Genomic DNA, 24,191 nt, shown 5'->3' on the forward strand with positions numbered 1-24,191 from the left:
GGTAAAGCACATTATATCACGCGCTGAAAAAGAATCATATGTTAAATGTGATAAGCTTATGTCATTTGTTTTTCAATTTTACCCAATTTTACGTTACTTCTCATTTTATTATCACTGCAAACCTAGTCACGCATTGGAGTTATATTTTAAAATAGAAGTCATGATTGATAATTGTATTGATATCTAAAAATTATATCAACTGATTTAGATAAAACAAGAGAAAGTTTTACGGTTTTACTGAAATTTAACCCTGATAAAACAGGTATAAATATCAGGAATCAAATCCAAGTAGCATCCACAAGCAAAAGGTTCTGTTCAAATAAAGCATTAGCGTAAGCATTACTTTTTATTATTTTCATTTTTATAATACTTTTGTTGTTCTTTTCATTTTAAAACAACCAACTTATAACATTCAGGGTTTAGATTTTAATATTATATTTGTCACCATCGAAAAAATTATTCAAAAATATTTATCAATCATCTAACTATCTAAGCTCCACTTAAAAAAATAAAATATAAATTTAATTTTCCAAAATTTATTATGTTGATTCTTTTGAATATGTTTTTTAGATCTATAATCGAGCAAGTTTCAATCATTGGATAATAAAAATAATCATCATTATAATAACATTGGCTAATAAAGTTTTAAGTTTGAGGACAAAAGTTAAAAATTCATGTAATAAACTTATAGTGAAATTATAACTTAGATTATATGTAATAAGTTTTTAACATTTTTGGTAAGCAAAATTGTTTATGTACTAAATTTTTAAGCTGAATATTAACTGTGAGATTTGTAACGAATATAAAATAAGGCTAACAATAATAAATCTAAATTGTTATAGTCTAATTGCTATTTTAGAGTATATTTACTACAGTTTTTTAGCCTCTATTTAAAAACTTGGTTCAGAAAATGATTTGTATCTAATTTCGTTCAATAGAAATAAGATGCTCTTAAATAATAAAATCTAATATAAGAAAAATAAGAATTAATTATTCAACAATGCCTATTAAAGTAGCATTTGAAAAAGTGTTGCAATATATCATGCAACTTAAAAAATTAATTCATCCGAATGGTTAATATTTATTTACAAAGTAGTTTATTTTAAGTTAATAAACTTGCTTGCTTAATTATTTGATATTTAAACGTATTTAATATTGTAAATTAACTAAAATAATAACTAGTCTATGATTGTATGGGAAAATAATTTTTTACTGAAGCTTTTATAAAAATTCAATCAATGAATATAATAAATAATGGATTTAGGGACTTAATTGGCTTACATTTCACATTTGAATGAAAAAATATTAATTAATTTATTTTTCTCGTACGATAAAATATAATGTATGCTCACTAAAGTATTTCAAATATTTAATCAGTTACTTAAAGTTCTACCTTTTTTATTTAATGATAATAAAATAATATAAATAAAATAATATAAATCATATTGAATAAGTATTATTGTTTTAAATGCACATTTTGAGCTTAAGTGAATGCTAAATTATCTATTATTATTTTTCAGTACTATTTTGGATTACGATGAAATACTTGGCAATTTTTGCTTTTATTGCTGTTGCTACTGCACTAAAATTTCCCTACAATCCTCAATTGAATGAACACTGGGAAAATTTCAAGGTAAGCTACAATTGCATTTAACTAACGTCAATAGAGGTAAATAAATCATAATAATGCGTTGAAATTGTTTGTGTTTTGATTATTTATTCTAAATTCTATAATGCAATAATGGAAAAGTAATATCAATGAGGATTGTATAATCCAATGGTCATTCGTAAAAACCAAAAAATCTTAGTTATAATAAATATGTTTAATAGGCTTTTTAAATGCTTACAATGAAAATGTTTCGAAAGAAATATAATTTGGTCAGTCACTTTAAGGTTTAGGAGTTTGATAAGGAAGTTAAAAATAATTATTTGATATTTATATAGTGTGCAGAAAAAAAATACGTCAGAATTTATATGTTTAATTAAATTATAACTTTAACAGCAGCTGGGAATTTGTGTTGATATTAAATATTGTTCTATTAACACAAAACTAAATTTTTTTATTAATATTTTTAGTAAACAGTATTATATGTTACTCGAAAAATTTAGATTAAAANTATATCACGCGCTTAAAGCGAATCATATGTTAAATGTGATAAGCTTATATCATTTGTTTTTCAATTTTACCCAATTTTACGTTACTTTTCATTTTATTATCACTACAAACCTAGTCACGTATTAGAGAAATATTTTTAAATAGAATTCACGATTGATAAATGCATTGATATCTGAAAATTATATCAACTGATTTAGATAAAACAAGAGAAAGTTTTACTGTTTTACTTAAATTTATCCCTGATAAAACAGGTATAAATATGAGGAATTAAATCCAAGTAGCATCGACACGAAGGTTCTGTTCAAATAAAGTATTAGCGTAAGCATTACTTTTTATTATTCATTTTCATAATGCTTTTTGCTCTTTTCATTTTAAAACAACCAACTTATAACGTTCAGTGTTTGATTTCAATATTATATTTGTTACCATCGAAAAAATTATTCAAAAATATTTATCAATCATCTAACTATCTAAGCTCTACTTAAAAAAATAAAATATAAATTTAATTTTCCAAAATAAATTATTTTGATTCTTTTGAATATGTTTTTTAGATTTATAATCGAGGAAGTTTCAATCATTAGCTAAAGAAACTGATTATCATTATAATAACATAGGCTAGCAAAGTTTTCAGTATGAGGAATAAAGTTTAAAATTCATGTAATATACTTAATGTGTAATTATAACTTAGATTATATGTAATAAGTTTTTAACAATTCGGTTAGCAAAATTGTTTATGTCGTAAATTTTTAAGTAGAATAATAATTATGAGATTTGTAGCGAATATAAAATAAGGCTAATAATAATAAAACTGAATTGTTATAGTCCAATTACTACTTTAGAATATATTTACTAAAGCAATTTTTTAGTCTCTATTTAAAAATTTGGTTCTGATTATGAATTGTATATAATTTTGTTCAATAGAAATGAGATGCTCTGAAATAATAAAAACTCATATAAGAAAAATATGAATTAATTATTCAACAATGCCAATTGAAGTTACATTTAAAAAAGTGTTGCAATATATCATGGTACTTAAAAAATTAATTCATCCGAATGGTTAATATTTTTTTACAAAGTAATATATTTTAAACTAATAAACTTGATAGTTTAATTATTTGATATTTATCTTGTAAATTAATTAAAAAAATAACTAGTAGATGATTGCAAAAATTTTTTTTTACTAAAGCTTTTATAAAAATTTAATCAATGAAATATAATAAGTAATGACTTTAGGGATTTAATTTGCTTACATTTCACATTTAAATAAAAAAACAATAATACATTTATTTTTCTCGTAAGATAAAATCTAATGTATGCTCACTAAATTATTTCAAATATTTAATCAGTTACTTAAAGATTTACCTTTTCTATTTATTGATAATGAAATAATATAAATCGTATTGAATAAATATTATTGTTTTAAGTGTGCATTTTGAGCTTAAGTGAATGTCAAATTATTTATTATTATTTTTCAGTATTATATTGGATTACGATGAAATACTTGGCAATTTTTGCTTTTATTGCTGTTGCTACAGCACTAAAATTTCCTTACAATCCTCAATTGAATGAACATTGGGAAAATTTCAAGGTAAGCTACATTTGCATTTAACTAACGTCAATAGAGGTAAATAAAGAATAATAATGTGTTGAAATTATTCGTGTTTTTATTAGTTATTCTAAATTCTATAACGCAATAATGTAAAAGTAATATCAATGAGGATTGTATAATCCAATGGTCATTCGTAAAAGAAAAATTTTAAGCTATAATAAATATGTTTAATAGGCTTTTTAAATGATTACAATGAAAATGTTTCAAAATAAATATAATTTGGTCAGTCATTTTAAGGTTTAGGAGTTTGATAAGGAAGTTAAAAATAATTATTTGATATTTATATAGTGTGCAGAAAAAAAATACGTCAGAATTTATATGTTTAATTAAATTATAACTTTAACAGCAGCTGGGAATTTGTGTTGATATTAAATATTGTTCTATTAACACAAAACTAAATTTTTTTATTAATATTTTTAGTAAACAGTATTATATGTTACTCGAAAAATTTAGATTAAAAGTTTAAAAACTGTTTTTTTAAAATTGTATAATTAATATATTAATAAATGTAATTAATAAATGTAAACAATATTCACTTAATTTTAAATACTATACCAAATCCATTAATCCGTTCTGATTAGTCTCGACTGTTTAACATTAAAATTTCTTTTGCACATTTAATTAATTCTATTTAACTTATTATTCCATTATATTATTTATTATTCTATTATAGTGACTTATTATTCTGTTATAATATTAACTTATTATTCTATTTAATTTATATGAAATTTTTTTAAAGATTTATGAGGTATTCATATGTATTTCAAGACTAACTAAAATTTAATTTTTCTTTAAAAGTTTGTTTATTGCATATGATGAAGTCGGGAGATGAAATCATAAGTTTAGCACATACATAGCTCATGTGTATAATTAGTCATTAAAAACTAGAAAGTTTAAAGAAAAAATAACATAGCTTAATATAAAAAAATGCTTTAAGCTATACTTTATTTTTTTTAAAAATGTAATCCTTAGCAGAATTTACTTTCGAGGTTGTTAAAATGTGACGTATTTCTATAGAGAATCTATGGAAAAAACTATGGTAGCAGAGAAGAGTTTTCAAGACGTCTTGTTTGGGAAAGAGCTGTCACAGATATCATAAAACACAACCTTCAAGCTGATTTGGGTATTCATTCTTACAGAAAAGGCATTAATGAATACGCAGATATGGTAAGTTTTCATAGAATTATTAAAATATGTGTTTTATATGTAGCTACATGGTTTGACATACTTAACATACACTTCGTCATACATGGTAAGTTATAGACCTGTAATTAATTTATTATTAAAAAAAAAGATAATTCTAAAAGTGATTGAGTCAGCTTGTTCTAATAGAAACACGTGGTACTTTCCTTTTTAAAAACTGTTCGTAAAAGTAATTTATTATTGAATGTAAATATTATACAAGTTAAACGTTTTCAGTATATTTTTTAATGAAAACATTGTACAAATAGAATGCTTTCAACTTATTATTTATACACATTATACTGGTTAAACACTTTCTATTTATTCAGTTTACACATTACGCAAATTAAGAGCTTTCATTTTATTATTTAATTTACGCATTACAGAAATCAAACATTTACAACTTTTTATTTATAAACATTATTTAAATTTACCGTTTTAAACTTAGTAAGTTTATACTTCACGCAAATATAAATGTCCTCAATTTATTATTTAATTTCTACATTACACAAAGTGAACATTTTGATCTTAATTTTGGCATCCTTAAATTTCTTATTTCAGAGTCACGAAGAATTTGTAAAGCACTTTAACGGATTTAAAAGCAGCGGAGTCCGAAGTGGAGAAGGAAGTGCCTGGGTAGAACCCTCTAACGTTCACATTCCCGACACTGTCGATTGGAGGAAACAAGGACTGGTCACCCCAATCAAAAACCAGGTATAAAATTACATCTTTTCTCAAATTTTTTTCCAGCTCTTTCATTTTGCTTTGTTTCAATATAAACAAAATGTTGCATTCTTGCAACAAAACTTACAGTTTATTGGAACATAAAAAATTAAGTTTTGAAATTACCTTTATCATAATTTACTAAATGGAAAGTGATAACTGAAACAAGAAACTATCATGATATTTAACGCAAGAATTACTAATTTAGAGATTTTTATTTAATTAGCAACAATGTGGCTCTTGCTGGGCTTTCTCTACCACCGGTTCTCTTGAAGGGCAGCACAAAAAGAAGACCGGAAACTTGGTTTCCCTCAGTGAACAGAACCTCGTAGATTGCTCTCAACCGGAAGGTAAGTGAATTAAAATTTGTAAATTTTTTTTATTTGTTTAAATATAATACAAAGTATACCATAAATTTGGTAATTTTTTTAAATTAATAAATATATACGTAGTTAATATAACATGGCTATAAATTCATTTTGATCAGAAGATTTAAATTAATGGTTTGCCATATTTTCTTTAAGGTAACATGGGTTGTGAAGGAGGTCTTATGGATTCAGCTTTCCAATACATCAAACAGAACAAAGGAATTGATACTGAAGCATCCTACCCATACACAGCTGAGGTAAAACTTCTCTTTAATTTGTAAAAAAAAAAGCACCTAAGCAGTATTATTTTGAAGCTGTTGAAACGATATTAAATATGTAATGTCATAAGCAAAAAAAAAAAAAAAAAAAAAAAAAAANTATATTTGCTAGTGCCCACTATTTAACTTAACGAATTACGATAAAAAGTATCAGCATTCAGGGTGCCGGTATTTTTTTACCGTAAAATCCCCTTTTGCACATGTTATGGAACAAAAATTTTTATATATCTTAATTTTTACGGTAATTCATGGAATTACTCTAACTAAAAACTTACTACGATAAAAATTATGATATATTTTACGGTAAAAATGGATTTTACGTTTTTACGCCATTTAAAACAAGGTAGTATCTGCTCTAAAAAATATCACAGGTTCATAGGAGTTACATTTTCTTTGTGAGTTAATTTCATAGATTGTTTTCTCTTTATATTTCATTTATTGTAGAAAGAATGAAGTGTGTGATTTGAATGTAGACGTTTTGAATTCGATTTAAAGTGGATTTTTACAATATCCTAAACAAAATTCATAATTTTATAAAATAAATTAATTTGCATTTCGAAAATATTTTAGTAAACATAATTTAAGAAATATATTTTTTATAAATTCATATTTTATTATTTTATTTCTTCGTGGACAAAACGCTGTATTGTCTTTCAAATTTTTGGACTTTTTCTAATTAAAGTAATATTTAGAGAAGTTCTTTTTTGAAATTTTCGGTTGGTGCAAAGACAGCTATTATAAATTTTTAAAATAATGTTAAAAAATGTGATTTAGGCATTTATAAACTTATTTATTTTAGGATGGTCCAAAATGTCTTTTCACGAAAGCCAATGTTGGAGCAACTGTTACTGGATATGTTGATATTCCTACCGGAGATGAGAACGCTCTTAAAACAGCTGTTGCCACCGTAGGACCTGTTTCTGTCGCCATTGATGCAAGCAACTTTAGTTTCCAGCTCTATCAGTACGTATAGAATAAATGTTATTATTTTAAATCAATTTTTGTTTTTCATATTACTCTATTGAAAAAAAGAACAAGGAAAAGGTTAAAATTGTCACCTTGAATCTTTTTAGATTTTATACGAAAAATAATTTAAGTACTAAAAAAATAATTTATTTAATTTTTATGCCTGATTGTTTTCTTTTCGTTGATAGAATTAATTGTCTTCTTTGCATAATTTTCAAATCTTTGCAAACAGTCAATATCAAGTAGTTCAAAATATTTATTCACTTGTAATATGAGCAAATTAGTTTTCAGAGAAAGTTTAAAAATATTCATAATTTCACTTAGAAATTACTTTCCTTAAAAAAATTAATATTATGACTTACAAAAAAGCGTTTTTATAAAAGTCTTTAGTCTAAATTTGCATATTTTTTTCAAAAATTGTACTTGGGAAATATTAGTTTTTCAAGTGAAATTTTATATTGTAGAGTAAATAAAAGTAAATTTTTAAAATACAATTATACTATATGTTTTGGATTATTTTTAAGCGAATAAAATGTAAAAAGAAATTAATTGATAAATTTAGGCCTGTAATAGAGTGTATGAAAATATGGAATTGCAATTTGAGACACATACTACATTTTTTAATTTAAAATTAGTCATTGCTTTGATACCAAAAAGCATAATATTTTTATTTCTAAGTGATCTATGCGTCGTACAAAATCTTAACTATGGGGTCACACAATAAATATAAACTACATTAAAATCGTATAAGTAGAACAGTTAATTCTAGATATTAATTGGATTTATGTTTAAGTTTGTATCATTGTTAGTTTACTGCTAATTTTTGCAATTTTATAAATGATTTCAGAAATTGCATTGTTAAATAGTTAAATAATTTAGTGATTAATTTTAATTTGTGTTCCAGAGATGGAATTTACGATGAATCCAGCTGCAGTACTTCTCAATTGGATCACGGTGTTTTGGCTATTGGTTACGGAACTGAAGATGGCCTAGACTATTGGCTGGTGAAGAACAGGTAATAAAAGTTTCAAAACTGCTTTTAAATATAAGAATAAAATTCATAAATAAGCTCGAAACTGATTTATCGATTACTTTAAAATAAATAGTAAAATAAGTAATTAGTAAGCAATTAATATTGGTATGAAGGAGTTTTGCTTATAAGAAGGAAATTTAACTAACAACGTATGAACGATAAACGTATAGTTCAGAGGTGTTCATGTAATGTTAAAATATTAAAAATGAGATAAATCCAAATTATTTCCTATTTTTATATATTATACATAATTAAACAAGAAAATATTAAATTATAGTAAATCTCTTTTCGAAATTTCAGATAATTTTTGAAATAGTTTATTCAACATAAATCCATTAGTGTTTTTATGAATTAGAAAGTTTGATGGGTTTATAAACAATTCAGTTTACTTATGTGTACACAAAGAAAAAATTCTGGAAAAATTACAATTAATTATTATTATTAATTGTATTTTAAAAATTAGTAATTACATTTCTGGTACGCAAAAATATCATTTCGGTAATAAAAACCAAAGTATTTAAGCCATTCATTCGATAATTTTTCCGTTCGTGTAGTATCGATTTACAGGAAATTTTGATTTACTTATAGTTCTTATTACCACACATTTAGTAAAAAGATACAAATTGAAAAGTAAATTTAGTAAAATAACTGTTTTTTATACCGTTCTCTAAGGTATCATGATAAAACTACCAAATTTTATCACATTTTATTATACATTATAAAATCAAACTTTATGGTTAATTCGTCCTAAATCATTACCAAGCGCTTCCGTGAAAATTTTAGAGAATTCTGGTGCCCGCATAGAGCCAGAAATACGGTAAATTTTAATTCTGGTAATTTTGACCATACTTTTTTTCTCAGTGTATAAATTTTCATATAAGTTTCTTTATAAATAAATACATTATTCAAAGATATAGCATAATTTACTTACCTATTGATATGATTTTCATTTTCTTAAAAAAAATTGCAATTAATGCAATGTTTTGAAGGCATATCTGATATAAACTAAAGTGTTAATTAAAAATTTAAACTTCTTATTTTGCTTAGGTTTTATTTTGTGCAAAATATATCAAGTTTTATTCTTTGCTTTCGTATCATGAAAAAATATATATCAAATTCTAACTCTGTAACTATTTTTCATGGATATTCCTTTTTCATGTTTCGATTTAATATATATTTCAATTAATATATATTTAATAATATTTTCTTTTTCATACTTCAGTTGGGGAACTACTTGGGGTATCCAAGGGTACATCAAAATGTCCAGAAACAAAGGCAACCAATGCGGAATTGCAACACAAGCCAGCTACCCACTCGTTTAAACTGTGATAAACTTTACATGACTGTACACGGAATTGTTTGTTTGTATTGTACGTGAACTAATTAGAAATTAATTTTTGCATGCACAGAAAAAGGGATGAGAGATTGATTTGATGAAGAAAAAGGTGGAAAAAAGATCTTATAAATGTTAAAATAATATTGTGTATGTTTTAAAATAAAATATTTTATGTTCTTAAATGAATTTTGTTTTCTAAAGAATTAATACACACTGAATTTTTTTTTAAAAAACTGTTTGTTATTTATTTCGGGATTAAAAATAGGTTGAAAAGTCTTTTAAGTCACGGGTGATCTGGACTTAAAATGTCCGCTAAAATCTGTGTTAAAATCTGGACTTAAATGACTGCTATTAGATTATTTCAAACTTTTTCCCAGTGCCTCATTATCGGGTTTACAAAGAATTTTTTTAAGACTACTGGAGAATTTCTGACAGACAACTGCTAGAGTTTCGCAGTCGTTTTCTTTAAACAGATTGCTATTTTATAATTAATAATTATGCCATTGAAACGTACCAATTTTGTTGTTGAATTCCAACTCCTAGTTCCACAGATTTAATTTCCGATTCGACTGGTATAAAATTTAAACTTCAAGGCTTTAATCTTTCACCATTGAAACTTCATTGATAAATTTGTTTTTGAAGTTCCTTTTTAAATTTTAATTATTATGAAAACTCTTGAAATATTTTTCTCTAAGGAGAATAGAATAATGTGAAAATTTAGCATTGAATGCTTATTTAAATTTTCATTACCGTTATTCTGTATATTTTGTTGCAAACATCCTATAAAATTTATAAAGAAAGTAAATATAACTTGCTAAAAAGTAAATATAACTTATTTACTATTTAAATAAACATCGTCTTAATAAATGTTGCAAATGTTGTTAAGTTATGAACTTTAACTATGAATAGTAAATAAAATTAAGAATTTTAAAATAAAAGAAAATAATATCAGGGAAGAATGCTGAATAAATATTACAGGAAAATATCTTCAAATGAAGGATAATTTTGTAGTGAACGAGTAAGAGTTTTTTTCATAATTTTATAGTGAATCATATTTGGCATATAATTAAGAAATTTGATTTAAATATCTTAAAAATTTAAAAAGTTTCAAGCAATTTTTGAACTTTTCAAACGAAAGCTCAAAGCATTCAGGGGTGTTCAACAAATTTTATTTTGTATCATAAGATGAAATTTAATAACAGATGACAATACTTTACAATAATCGCCTGAAACTGAACTACTTGGTATAGAAGATATGCAAATGTTATGGAGATAGTATGGAGAAAGAAAAGATACAAAAGAGAACATACTTTTATGGGAGGTGATCCTCCAGAATTCGGGTCTCATTTTTAATAAATCTTGTTTCATAGTGCAAGATGAAGTTTGTGGATATCGCCTTATCGCTCTGAGCTTTCTCTTAAAATGTACAAAAACTAATTAGAAAATTGCTCGAATCTTTTTAAATTTTTAAGATATTCAAATAAAGCTATAATGATTAGTGGCCAAATATGATTCCCTACTAAATTTTAAAAAAACGTCATTAAATTTTTCCAGCTTAAATACTCTTATCTTGCGTAGTTTTTAAGGGAATTTTTTAAAATTTCAACTCAACATTTTTGTAATTAAATTTAAATTTTATTTAATTCTATTGAATATTTATGAAGATATAGCAAAGAAACTTAAGACAAAAAAAGTAATTTTCTGTAAAAATCTCTATATTCTTATTAAATTCATATTTACTAATTCTATATTCTTATATTCTTATTAATTAAAGGTAACAACTAAAGTAATCGATACAAGTTACAAGTGTTTTGCTTGATTTTCTGGGATAGGGTGTTCAAAAATGCTTGTTCTCTCTCGTAATTTATTGTAGGTTTTCCAAACCTCTGAAAGTTTTAAATCTTATTACAAAGTATGAAAAATCACATGAACTAAGCACCTCTAAAGTTACAAAATAATTTTTTAAGTATTTCTTGAGAAATTTAGAAAAAAATGCGAAAAACTGAAAGTGTCTCTTCTATTATTGTAGGGTAGTTAATAAAGAATTAATTTTGCTCAGTTTTTATGTTCCTATTTAAAGTATCATTAAAAATATTATGTTCCAAAAAAGCTTTCTGAATTATTTTACAACATAATTTTTTTAAATTTCTTTATTGGCTGTTAGTATGTAGAAAGTTACATGCTTAATTGAGAAGTAAAATGCTAAGTAGAGCTTCTACAGTGTAAGAAATCGTCCAGAAAAAATTTATAAATAAAAATTTATTTTAATTTTACCATATTCAAACAAAACAGTCAAGTAACCACAAAAAGATGGTATTGAAACTGTTAATTGTGAGAAAGCCCGTTTATTAACTGCTTTTATCTAATAGGGTTAGAATATCAGAATTTTACCTCACCAACTAGGCCCACCAAATGAATTTACTTAATTCTTTTCATCTGGGTAATATTATAGCCACGAGGATTAATTGGCCAATCTCATGACAGACTAGCTTTGAAGCCAAAATATTTCTTCCATTTCCTTTCACTCCCCGTTTTGTGACCCTGGGATATTAGAATACGATACTCTTATTCACGTCCAGGTGACAAAACCATAAAGCTGCATAATAACCTTAATGTCCTCTAACTGTAACGCCCTGTTAAATTTCTTTTTTACTGATTTAAAACTATGTTAGTTGTAACTAGTTAGGAAGCCGCAACTGTATAGTTTTGCATTTATGTTTTTTTTAAAACTAAACTAGTTATAAACGGTTTTAAAACCGTAAAGGTAAGAAATCTTCCACGCCATAATTTACCGTAAACATTAAGGTTAAGTAGATGGACAGAGTGTTTCCTGTTATTTTACCGAATTTTAAGAAGGAAAATTTTAACCGTGTAAAGCTCAGTTGTTATTCTAAAATACCTATACTTTAATATTGAATACATTTATAAGTTTAGTAGAACAAAGAATGCTTAACAAAAAATAGTTTCATAACAGTTTTTAATTATATTTAATGAGTCTATAAGCTACTAAACTTATAACTGACTTTTACAATGAAGCAATACGAAACTTATAAAATTAAAGAATTGTTAAAGAAAGTTAAGAGACGTGGTGCAACAATAAATATTATCAATTTTTTTCTTCATCTTATTATCAATAGCAGAAAATGTTCACTTAATACAAATAAACTGTTTAACTAAATTCATGATTAATGAAACTGGTGATAACACTATCAGTTTTTTAGAAACTAAATTTAGCGAGAAGGAGAATTAAAAATCAGTAAGTATCTTTAAGGGTAAAGTTACTTCTGATGTAACATATTTTGTGAGTAATATTTTTTTAAATTTCATAACAATATTATCAATTTAGTGTATAAAGATTATTCATATATGTTTGAAACTGTGTTATTATTTTAAAATGTTCAGTTTTAACTCCCAAAAATCATTTTAAAATGCTAAGCAAAAATAATTTTTATAATTTTCTTCGGTTGTTCAAATTTGTTCGTTTCTTCGTATGTCTTAGAATTTATTCACTGATTCCTTACCATACGACTTTGCTTGAAAAACAAGAGCAAGAAATATTAAAATGTATAAAATCTATCATAAAAGGCTTCCCTAATGCGCAAACAAAATTAGAAATTAAATATGATTAAAGTATGATTCATACGCTTTAAAGTGTTATTTATTTGATGCAGATATGTGTTATGCTTCGTTCTGTGCTGAAATCATTAAAAGGTTAAAAGAAATTATGAGGCTCATAACACATCCTGTGAGGTTAAACAAACTAAAAAATTTGGGATCAAATTACTGTAAAAAATCCATTTTTAATGAAACATGTTATAGAACAAAAAGTCTGATATACTGCAATTGTAGCAGTAATAATTACCTTAAAATCAATATCTCACTCTAATTAAATAAATATTACTGTAAAATTGAATCATATATTTATTTTTATTATTTTTCTTACGAAAATCCGAAAAACAATATAAATACTTTTAAGAAATATTTTTTATTTTTCAGTTTTTTTGCCTCTTTGGTTTAAAAACATATTTGACTGCCGATCGAAACTCTTTTTAAGTCATTAACATGATTTTTAAAATTGCACACAAAAAGCCATAGTATTTAGCTCTAAAGAAAATAAAATTATAAATTTTTTTTGAAGTATTTTTCTAAAAGTTTGCATTTGAATATAACTTTATAAAAAGCTCATATTAACTCTTATAAAAAGTTCAGAACCCTAAGTATTATTTTAGATCAAGTCAAAAAAGTTATGCTTATTTTCTTTCTTGATGATATCAAAATCTTCTGAACCCATTAAAACCATGGTATAGCACATTATATCACGCGCTTAAAGCGAATCATATGTTAAATGTGATAAGCTTATGCATTTGTTTTTCAATTTTACCCAATTTTACGTTACTTCTCATTTTATTATCACTACACATCTAGTCACGTATTAGAGTAATATTTTTAAATAGAATTCACGATTGATAAATGCATTGATATCTGAAAATTATATCAACTGATTTAGATAAAACAAGAGAAAGTCTTACTGTTTTACTTAAATTTATCCCTGATAAAACAGGCATAAATATCAGGAATTAAATTCAAGTAGCATCCACAAGCAAAAGGTTCTGTTCAAATAAAGTATTAGCGTAAGAATTACTTTTTATTATTCATTTTTATAATACTTTTGTTGTTCTTTTCATTTTAAAACAATCGACTTAAAACATTCAATTGATTTCAATATTATATTTGTTGGTATCAAAAAATGTATTCAAAAATATTAATCAATCATCTAACTATCTAAGTTACGATAAAATATAAATTTAATTTTCCAAAATGAATTATTTTTATTTTGATTCTTTAAAATATGTTTTTTAGATCCATAACAGAACAAGTTTCAATAATTGGCTAATAAAACTAATTATCATTATAATAACATAGGCTAATAAAGTTTTAAGTATGAGGAATAAATTTTAAAATTCATGTAATAAACTTAACGTGAAACTATAACTTAGATTATATGTAATAATTTTCTAAAATTTTTGGTTTACCGAAATTGTTTATGTAATAAATTTTTAAGTTGAATATTAATTGTGAGATTTGTAAAGAATATAAAATAAGGCTAATAATAGTGAAACTAATTTGTTATAGTCTAATTGCTATTTTAGAATATATTTACTAAAGCAATTTTTTAGCCTCTATTTGAAAACTTGGTTCTGAAAATGATTTGTATCTAATTTCGTTCAGTAGATATGCGATGCTCTTAAATAATAAAAATAAAAACTAATATAAGAAAATGAGAATTATTTATTCTACAATGCCTATTAAATTAGCATTTGAAAAAGTGTTGCATTATATCTAATTTCGTTTAGTAGACATGAGATGCTCTTAAATAATAAAAATAAAAACTGATATAAGAAAATATGAATTAATTATTCAACAATGCCAATTGAAGTGACATTTAAAAAAGTGTTGCAATATACCATGGTACTTAAATAATTAACTCATCCGACTGGTTAGTATTTATTTACAAAGTAATATATTTTAAACTAATAAACTTGCTAGTTTAATTATTTAATACTTAAACGTATTTAATCTTGTAAATTAACTAAAAAAATAAATAGTCTATGATTGTATGAGAAAATAATTTTTACTGAAGCTTTTATAAAAATTTAATCAATGAATATAATAAATAGGGATTTAATTTGCTTATATTTCACATTTAAATGAAAAAATATTAATTAATTTATTTTTCTCGTAAGATAAAATCTAATGTATGCTGACTAAAGTATTTCAAATATTTAATTAGTTACTTAAAGGTTTACTTTTTTTATTTATTGTTAATAAAATAATATAAATCGCATTAAATAAATATTATTGTTTTAAATGTACATTTTGAGCTTAAGTGAATGTTAAATTATTTATTATGATTTTTCAGTATTATTTTGGATTACGATGAAATACTTGGCAATTTTTGCTTTTATTGCTGTTGCTACAGCACTAAAATTTCCTTACAATCCTCAATTGAATGAACATTGGGAAAATTTCAAGGTAAGCTACAATTTCATTTAACTAACGTCAATAGAGGTAAATAAAGAATAATAATGTGTCAAAATTATTCGTGTTTTGATTAGTTATTCTAAATTCTATAATGTAACAATGCAAAAGTAATATCAATGAGTATTGTATAATTCAATGGTCATTCGTAAAAACCAAAAAATGTTAGTTATAATAAACATGCTTAAAAGGCTGTTTAAATGCTTACAACGAGAATGTTTCAAAATAAATATAATTTGGTCAGTCACTTTAAGGTATAGGAGTTTGATAAGGAAGTTCAAAAATAATTATTTGATATTTATATAGTGTGTAGTAAAAAAAGCACGTCAATATTTTTATGTTTAATTAAATTATAACTTTTACAGCAGCTGAGAATTTTTGTTGCTATTAAATATTAAATTTGTCCTATTAACACAAAACTAAAATTTTTTTTAAATATGTAAACAGTATTATATGTTACTCGAAAAATTTGGATTAAAAGTTTAAAAATTGATTTTTAAAATTATATAAATAATATATTAATAAATTTAATTAATAAATGTTAAAAATATTCACTTAATTTTAAATACTATATCTAATCCATTAATCCGTTCTGATTTGTCTCGACTGTTCAACATTAAAATTTTTTTTGCACATTTAATTAATTCTGTTTAACTTATTATTCGATTATATTATTTATTATTCCATTATAGTAACTTATTACTTTATTATAATATTAACTTATTATTCTATTTTATTTATGTTAAATTTTTTAAAGGCATTTTTGTATTTATATCTATTTTAGGACTAACTAAAATTTAATTTTCCTTTAAAAGGTTTTTTTATTGCATATGATGAAGTCGGGAGATGAAATCATAAGTTTAGCACATCCATAGCTCATGTGTGCAATTAGTCATTGAAAACTAGAAAATTATGAAAAAAATAATATAGCTTAATATAAAAAAATATGGTTTTAAGTTATACTTTATTTTTAAAAAAAAATTAATCCTTAGCAGAGTTTACTTTTGAAGTTGTTAAAATGTGACGTATTTCTATAGAGAATCTATGGAAAAAATTATGGTAGCAGGGAAGAGTTTTCAAGACGTCTTATATGGGAAAGAGCTGTCACAGATATCATAAAACACAACCTTCAAGCTGATTTGGGTATTCATTCTTACAGAAAAGGCATTAATGAATACGCAGACATGGTAAGTTTTCATAGAATTACTAAAATATGTGTTTTATATATAATTACAAGGTTTGACATACTTAACATCTTCATCATATATTTTAAGTTATAGACAAGTAATTAATTTAATATTAAAAAAAAGATAATTTTAAAAGTGATTTAGTCAGGTAGTTCTAATAGAAACACGTGGTACTTTCTTTTTTAAAAACTGTTCGTAAAACTAATTAAACGAAAGTGGAATAATTTATAATCATGTATTTTGCCCAATAAGAATGAGCACTAGTTTATCTTCATTTTAATATAAAAATAAAACTATTTAATTACAATACTATTCAAGTTACTTTAAAAACTCAAACTGATTTAAGATTTTAAATTTAAGCGAAAGCTATTTTGATTAAAAGTTTATTCAAAACTAGAATTTTTCCAAACAGTTATTATAAATTTTAATCACTATTTACAAAATTTTTATTTTATGTGAAAAAATGCTCCATTGTTTGATAATTTCAATAAAATTAAAACTACATTTCAAGCATAAACTTGTAATAGCTATCTAATATTAACCCTGTAATGAGTACTATGTTTTTAAAACATTCCCTATAATCAAATATTTAGTAATATCACATAAGAAAATATATTAAAAACGTAAAATTTGGTTCAAAGAAAAACTTTAACATCACACAAATCAAACACTTACTACTTATTATTTCTATACATTATATAAATTAAAATTTTTGAACTCATTGAATTTAAATAATATACAAATTAAGCGTTTTCAACTTATTATTGAATGTAAATATTACACAAATAAAACGTTTTTAACTTAATATTTTTACAGAGTTTGCAAGCGTTTTCAACTTATCATTTATACGCATTTTACAAATTGAATATTTTTAAGCTTTCTAAATTTAAATATTATACAAATTTAACGCTTTCAGTATAAATTTTTAATGAACACATTGCACAAATAACTAAACCTTTCAAATTATAATTTATACACATTATACTAGTTAAACACTTTCTACTTATTCAGTTTACACATTACACAAATTGAACGTTTTTAACTTATTATTTAATTTACGCATTACACAAATCAAACATTTACAACTTTTTATTTATAAACATTATACAAGTTAAGCGTTTTAAACGTATTAAGTTTAAACTTTACGCAAATTAAACGTCCCAAATTTATTATTTAATTTATACATTACACAAAGTGAACATTTTGATCTTAATTTTGGTATCCTTAAATTTCTTATTTCAGAGTCACGAAGAATTTGTAAGGCACTTTAACGGATTTAAAAGCAGTGGTCTCCGAAGTGGAGAAGGAAGTGCCTGGGTAGAACCCTCTAACGTTCACATTCCAGACACTGTCGATTGGAGGAAACAAGGACTGGTCACCCCAATCAAAAACCAGGTATAAAATTATATCTTTTCTCAAATTTTTTTGTGCTGCCCTTCAAGAGATCCGGTGGTAGAGAAAGCCCAGCAAGAGCCACATTGTTGCTATTAAATAAAAATCTCTAACTTAATAATTATTGCATTAAATATGATGATTGTTTCTTGTTTTAGCTACCACTTTTCCTTTAATGAATAATGATATGGGTAATTTCAAAACTTAATTTTATATGCTTTCTTCATAATTATTGTGAGTCGTTATTGTTCCAAGAAACTGCACGTTTTGTTGTAAGAACGCAACATTTTGTTTTTATTAAGATTAAGCAAAATGAAACAGCTGGAGAAAAAAATTTTGAGAAAAGATATAAATTTGTACCTGGTTTTTGATTGGAGTGACCAGTCCTTGTTTCCTCCAATCGACAGTGTCTGGAATGTGAACGTTAGAGGGTTCTACCCAGGCACTTCCTTCTCCACTTCGGAGACCGCTGCTTTTAAATCCGTTAAAGTGCCTTACAAATTCTTCGTGACTCTGAAATAAGAAATTTAAGGATACCAAAATTAAGATCAAAATGTTTACTTTGTGTAATGTATAAATTAAATAATAAATTGAGGACATTTATATTTGTGTGAAGTATAAACTTAATAAATTGAAAAAGTTAAATTTGTATAATGTATATAAATAAAAAAATTGTAAATGCTTGATTTATGAATTGTGTAAATTAAATAATAAGTTGAAAACGTTTAATTTCTGTAATGTGTAAACTGAATAAGTAGAAAGTGTTTAACCAGTATAATGTGTATAAATAATAAGTTGAAAGCGTTTTATTTGAGCACTGTGTTCATTAAAAAGTATACTGAAAACGTTTAATTTGTATAATATTTCAATTTGGAAAGCTTAAAAATATTTAATTTGTAAAATGCGTATAAATGATAAGATGAAAACCTTTACAAACTGTGTATAAATAATAAGTTACAAGCGTTTAATTTGTGTAATATTTACATTCAATAATAAGTTGAAAACGTTTAATTTCTATAATATTTAAATTTAATGAGTTTAACAATTTTAATTTATATAATATATGGAAATAATAAGTAGTAAACGTTTGATTTGTGTGAGGTGAAAGTGTTTCTTTGAACTGCATTTTTCATTTTAAATGTATTTTGTATGTGATATTACTAAATATTTTATTATAAAGAATGTTTAAAAAACATNGACAGCTATTATAAATTTTTAAAATAATGTTAAAAAATGTGATTTAGGCATTTATAAATTTATTTATTTTAGGATGGTCCAAAATGTCTTTTCAATAAAGCCAATGTTGGAGCAACTGTTACTGGATATGTTGACATTCCTACCGGAGATGAGAACGCTCTTAAAACAGCTGTTGCCACCGTAGGACCTGTTTCTGTAGCTATTGATGCAAGCAACTTTAGCTTCCAGCTCTATCAGTACGTATAGAATAAATTTTATTATTTTAAATTAATTTTTATTTTTCATATTACTCTATTGAACAAAAGAGTAAGGAATAGTTTAAAATTGCTGACTTGAATCCTTCTAGATTTTAAACGAAGAATAATTTAAGTACTAAAAAAATAATCTATTTAATTTTTATATCTGTTTATTTATTTTTTCGTCGAAGGAATTTATTGTCTTCTTTACGTAATATTAAAATCTTTGCAAACAGTCAATATCAAATAGTTCAAAATATTTATTCACTTGTAATATGAGCAAATTAGTTTTCAGAGAAAGTTTAAAAATATTCATAATTTCACTTGGAAAGAAATAACTTTCCTAAGAATAAATAAATATTATGACTTACAAAAAAGCGTTTTTAAATAAATCTTTAGTCTAAACGTTAGTCTTAAAAAATCGCATTTGGGAATTATTAGTTTTTCAAGTGAAATTTTGTATTGCAGTGCAAATAAAAGTAAGTTTTTAAAATACAACTATATATGTTTTGGATTATTTTTAAGCGAATAAAATGTAATAAAAAATTAATTAATAAATTTAGGCATATGGTATAGTGTAAAATTTTTTTTAATTCTCTCAATGGAAAAAAAGATTAAAACTCATGGTTAAAATACAGAATTGCAATTTGAGACACATACTACATTTTTCACTTTAAAATTAGTCATTGCTTTGATACAAAAAAGCATAATATTTTTATTTCTAAATGATCTACGCGTCGTACAAAATCTTAACCATGGGCTCACACAATAAATATAAATTGCATTTAAATTGTATAAATAGAACAGTTAATTCTTGATACTGAATGGATTTATGTTTAAGTTTGTATCATTGTTAGGTTGCTGTTAAATTTTGATATTGTATGAATAATTTCAGAAATTGCATTGTTTAATTGTTAAATAATTTAGTGATTAATTTTAATTTGTGTTCCAGAGATGGAATTTACGATGAATCCAGCTGCAGTACTTCTCAATTGGATCACGGTGTTTTGGCTATTGGTTACGGAACTGAAGATGGCCAAGACTATTGGCTGGTGAAGAACAGGTAATAAAAGTTTCAAAACTTCTTTTAAATATAAGAATAAAAATTATAAATAAGCTCGAAACTAATTTATCTATTACTTAAAAAGGAATAGTAAAATAAGTAATTAGTAAACAATTGATATTGGTATGATGGACTTTCGATTATAAGACGGAAATTTAACTAACAACGTATGAACAATAAACTTATAGTACAGAGGTGTTCATGTAAATTTAAAATATTAAAAATGAAATAAATCCAAATTATTTCCTATTTTTGTATATTATATCTAATTAAAGCAATTACATTTGTAAGCAAATAATATTGGTATAACTACTTTTGATTATAAGAAGGAAATTTAACTAACAACATATGAACAATAAACGTATAGTACAAAGGTGTTCATGTAATGTTAAAATATTAAAAATGAAAAGTATCCAAATTATTTCCTATTTTTTATATATTATACATAATTAAACAAGAACATATTAAATTATAGTGAATCTCTTTCCTTAATTTTATTTGATTTCTGAAATAGTGCATTCAACATAAATCCATTAGTGTTTTTATTAATTAGAAAGTTAGATGGGCTTATGAACAATCCAGTTTCTGGTACAAAAAAACTATCATTTTGGTAATAAAAGCACGGTATTTAAACCATTCCTTAGATAATTTTTCCGTTCATTAGATAATTTTTCCGTTCATATAGTTTCGGTATACTGGAAATTTTGATTTACATAGTTATAGTTTTTATTACCACACATTTAGTAAAAAGATGCAAATTGAAAAGTAAATTTAACCAAATAAATGGTTTTTATGTCGTGCTTTAAGGTATCATGATAAAATTAACAAATTTTACCACATTTAATTATATATTATAAAATCAAATTTTATTGTGAATTCGTCCTAAATCATTACGAAGCGCTTCCGTGAAAATTGCAAAGCAGTTTGGTGTTCCCATAGAGCCAGAAACACGGTAAATTTTACTATATTCTGGTAATTTTGACTATACTTTTTTTCTCAGTGTAGAAATTTTAATATAAGTTTCTTTATAAATAAATACATTATTCAAAGATATAGTATAATTTACTTACTTATTGAGATTATATTTATTTAAAAAAAGTTACAATTAAACCGATGCAATATTTTAAAGGCATCTCTGACATAAACTAAAGTGTTAATTAAATATTTTAAATTTCTTATTTTGCTTATGCTTTATTTTGTGCAAAACATACCAAGTTTTATTTTTTGATTTCATATCATAAAAATATGTATCAAATTCTAAGTCTATAACTATTTTTCATATATATTTCTTTTTTATGTTTCAATTTAATATATATTTCAATTAATATAATAATTCAATTTAATAATATTTTCTTTCTCATATTTCAGTTGGGGAACTACTTGGGGTATCCAAGGGTACATCAAAATGTCCAGAAACAAAGGCAACCAATGTGGAATTGCAACACAAGCCAGCTACCCACTCGTTTAAACTGTGATAAACTTTACATGACTGTACACGTTTGTTTGTATTGTACGTGAACTAATTAGAAATTAATTTTTGCATGTACAAAAAAAAGGATGACAGATTGATTTGATGAAGAAAAAGGTGGAGAAAAGATCTTATAATTGTTAAAATAACATTGTATATGTTTTAAAATAAAATATTTTATATTCTTAATTGAATTTTGATTTTTAAAGAATTAATACACACTGAATTTTAAAAAAACTGTTTGTTCGGGTGATCTAATTTTAGACTGCTATTAGATTATTTCAAATTTTTTTATAGTAGCTCAACATCGGGTTTGCAATGAATTTTTTAAAACTACTAAAGAATTCGTGGCAGACAACCGCTATAGTTTCGAAGTCATTTTATTTAAACAGATTGCTATTTTATAATTAATAATTATTCCATTAAAATATTCCAATTATTTTGTTGTATTATTCTTGGTTCCACAGATTTAATTTCCGATTTGACAGGCATGAAATTTAAACTTCAAGCGAAAAGTTAACATTGAATGCTTATTTGATTTTGTTGCATACATCCTATAAAATTTATAATGAAAGTTAATATAACTTGTTAAAAAAGTAAATATAACTTGTTTACTATTTAACTAAATATCTTTTTAATAAATGTTACAAAACTTTTAACTTAAAGACTTTAAGTATGAATAGTAAATAAAATTAAACATTTTAAAATAAAAGAAAATAATATTAGGAAAGAATGCTGAATAAATATTACAGGAAAATATCTTCAAATGAAGGATAATTTTTGTAGTGAACGAGTACGAGTTTTTTTTATAATTTTATAGTGAATCGTATTTGACAAATAATAAAGAAATTTGATTTAAATATCTTAAAAATTTAAAAAATTTCAAGCAATTTTTGTACTTTTCAAACGAATACTCAAAGCATTCAGGGGTGTTTCACAAGTTTTATTTTGTATCATAAGACAAAATTTAATAATAAATGATAATACTTTACAATAATCGCCGGAAACTAAACTTTGATGGTATAGAGGAAGAAAATATACAAAAGAGAGCATGCTTTTATGGGAGGTAATCCTCCAGAATGCGAGTCTCATTTTTAATAAATCTTGAGTAATAGTGCAAGATGAATTTTGTGGATAACCCTTTATCGCTTTGAGCTTTCCTTTAAAATTTACAAAAACTAATTAGAAAATTGCTTGAAACTTTTTAATTTTTTTAGATATTAAAGTAAAGCTTTCATCATTTGTTGATTTCCAACAAAATTATGAAAGAAAACTTTACTAAATTTTTCTGCGCAAGCGTAGTATAAAAGAACCAGCTTAAATACTCATATCTTGCGCAGTTTTCAAAGGAATTTCTTAAAATTTTAAATCAACAGTTTTGTAATTAACTTTAAATTTTGTTTAATTCTATTGAATATTTATGAAGTTATAGCAAAGAAACGTAAGACGAAAAAATGAATTTTCTGTAAAAGTCTCTATATTTTTATAAATATTCGTTCTAGAGTTATTAAAAATAACAACTAAAGTAATCGATACAAGCTACAAGTGTTTTGCTTGATTTTCTGGCATAGGGTGTTCAAAAATGCTTGTTCTCTCTCGTAATTTATTGTAGGTTTTCCTAACCTCTGAAAGTTTTTAATCTTATTGCAAAGTATGAAAAATCACATGAATTTAACACCTCTAAAGTTACAAAATAGTTTTTTAAGTATTTCTTGAGAAATTTAGAAAAAAATGAGAAAAACTGAAAGTGTCTCTACTATTATTGTAGGGTAGTTAATAAGGAATTAATTTTGTTCAGTTTTTATGTTCTTATTTAAAGTATCATTAAAAATATTATGTTCCAAAAAAACTTTCTAAATTATTTTACAACATAATTTTTTTTTATTTCTGTATTAGCTGTTAGTATGTAGAAAGTTACATGTTTAATTGAGAAGCAAAACGCTAAGTAGAGCTTCTACAGTGTAAGAAATCGTTCAGAAAAAATTGATAAATAAAAAT

General features: G+C 24.2%; 2 protein-coding genes across 5 annotated transcripts in view; both read left to right on the plus strand.

Moving 5' to 3' along the window:
• Positions 1–22,382, plus strand: LOC122269753 (cathepsin L-like peptidase). 4 transcript variants are annotated; one of them, XM_043044350.2, is made up of 9 exons: positions 1–332; positions 1,521–1,633; positions 4,743–4,892; positions 5,469–5,621; positions 5,857–5,980; positions 6,155–6,255; positions 7,076–7,239; positions 8,147–8,257; positions 9,498–9,793. In XM_043044350.2, exons 2-9 carry the CDS (start codon positions 1,538–1,540, stop codon positions 9,595–9,597), a joined length of 999 nt encoding a protein of 332 aa, XP_042900284.1. In that variant the 5' UTR covers positions 1–332; positions 1,521–1,537; the 3' UTR covers positions 9,598–9,793. The 4 variants fall into 4 exon arrangements, with proteins under 4 accessions (XP_042900284.1, XP_042900285.1, XP_071040396.1 ...); XM_043044351.2 differs by lacking the exon at positions 1,521–1,633 and adding an exon at positions 3,592–3,704 and having other exon boundaries at positions 254–332; XM_071184295.1 differs by lacking the exons at positions 1–332; positions 1,521–1,633; positions 7,076–7,239; positions 8,147–8,257; positions 9,498–9,793 and adding exons at positions 2,296–2,434; positions 3,592–3,704; positions 19,499–19,662; positions 20,615–20,725; positions 22,094–22,382.
• Positions 14,104–24,191, plus strand: part of LOC107446864 (cathepsin L-like peptidase) — a 35,326-nt gene continuing 25,238 nt past the window's right edge. The window contains exons 1-4 of the mRNA XM_071184297.1: positions 14,104–14,242; positions 15,532–15,644; positions 16,688–16,837; positions 18,080–18,232. Of these exons, the coding sequence (XP_071040398.1) occupies positions 15,549–15,644; positions 16,688–16,837; positions 18,080–18,232 (399 nt within the window). The 5' untranslated portion in view covers positions 14,104–14,242; positions 15,532–15,548. The remainder of the gene's footprint in view (positions 14,243–15,531; positions 15,645–16,687; positions 16,838–18,079; positions 18,233–24,191) is intronic.

The sequence above is a fragment of the Parasteatoda tepidariorum genome, chromosome 8 (genome assembly GCF_043381705.1).
Source record: "Parasteatoda tepidariorum isolate YZ-2023 chromosome 8, CAS_Ptep_4.0, whole genome shotgun sequence".
In the NCBI taxonomy this organism is placed as follows: Eukaryota; Metazoa; Arthropoda; class Arachnida; order Araneae; family Theridiidae; genus Parasteatoda; species Parasteatoda tepidariorum.

Bases quoted from the DNA above. Each gene is read 5' to 3' on its own strand.
- LOC122269753 (XM_043044350.2), top strand. From the start codon at position 1,538: ATGAAATACTTGGCAATTTTTGCTTTTATTGCTGTTGCTACTGCACTA. The intron at 5,981-6,154 runs GTAAGTGAATTA...ATTTTCTTTAAG, and splicing joins AGATTGCTCTCAACCGGAAG to GTAACATGGGTTGTGAAGGA. The intron at 6,256-7,075 runs GTAAAACTTCTC...TATTTATTTTAG, and splicing joins CCTACCCATACACAGCTGAG to GATGGTCCAAAATGTCTTTT.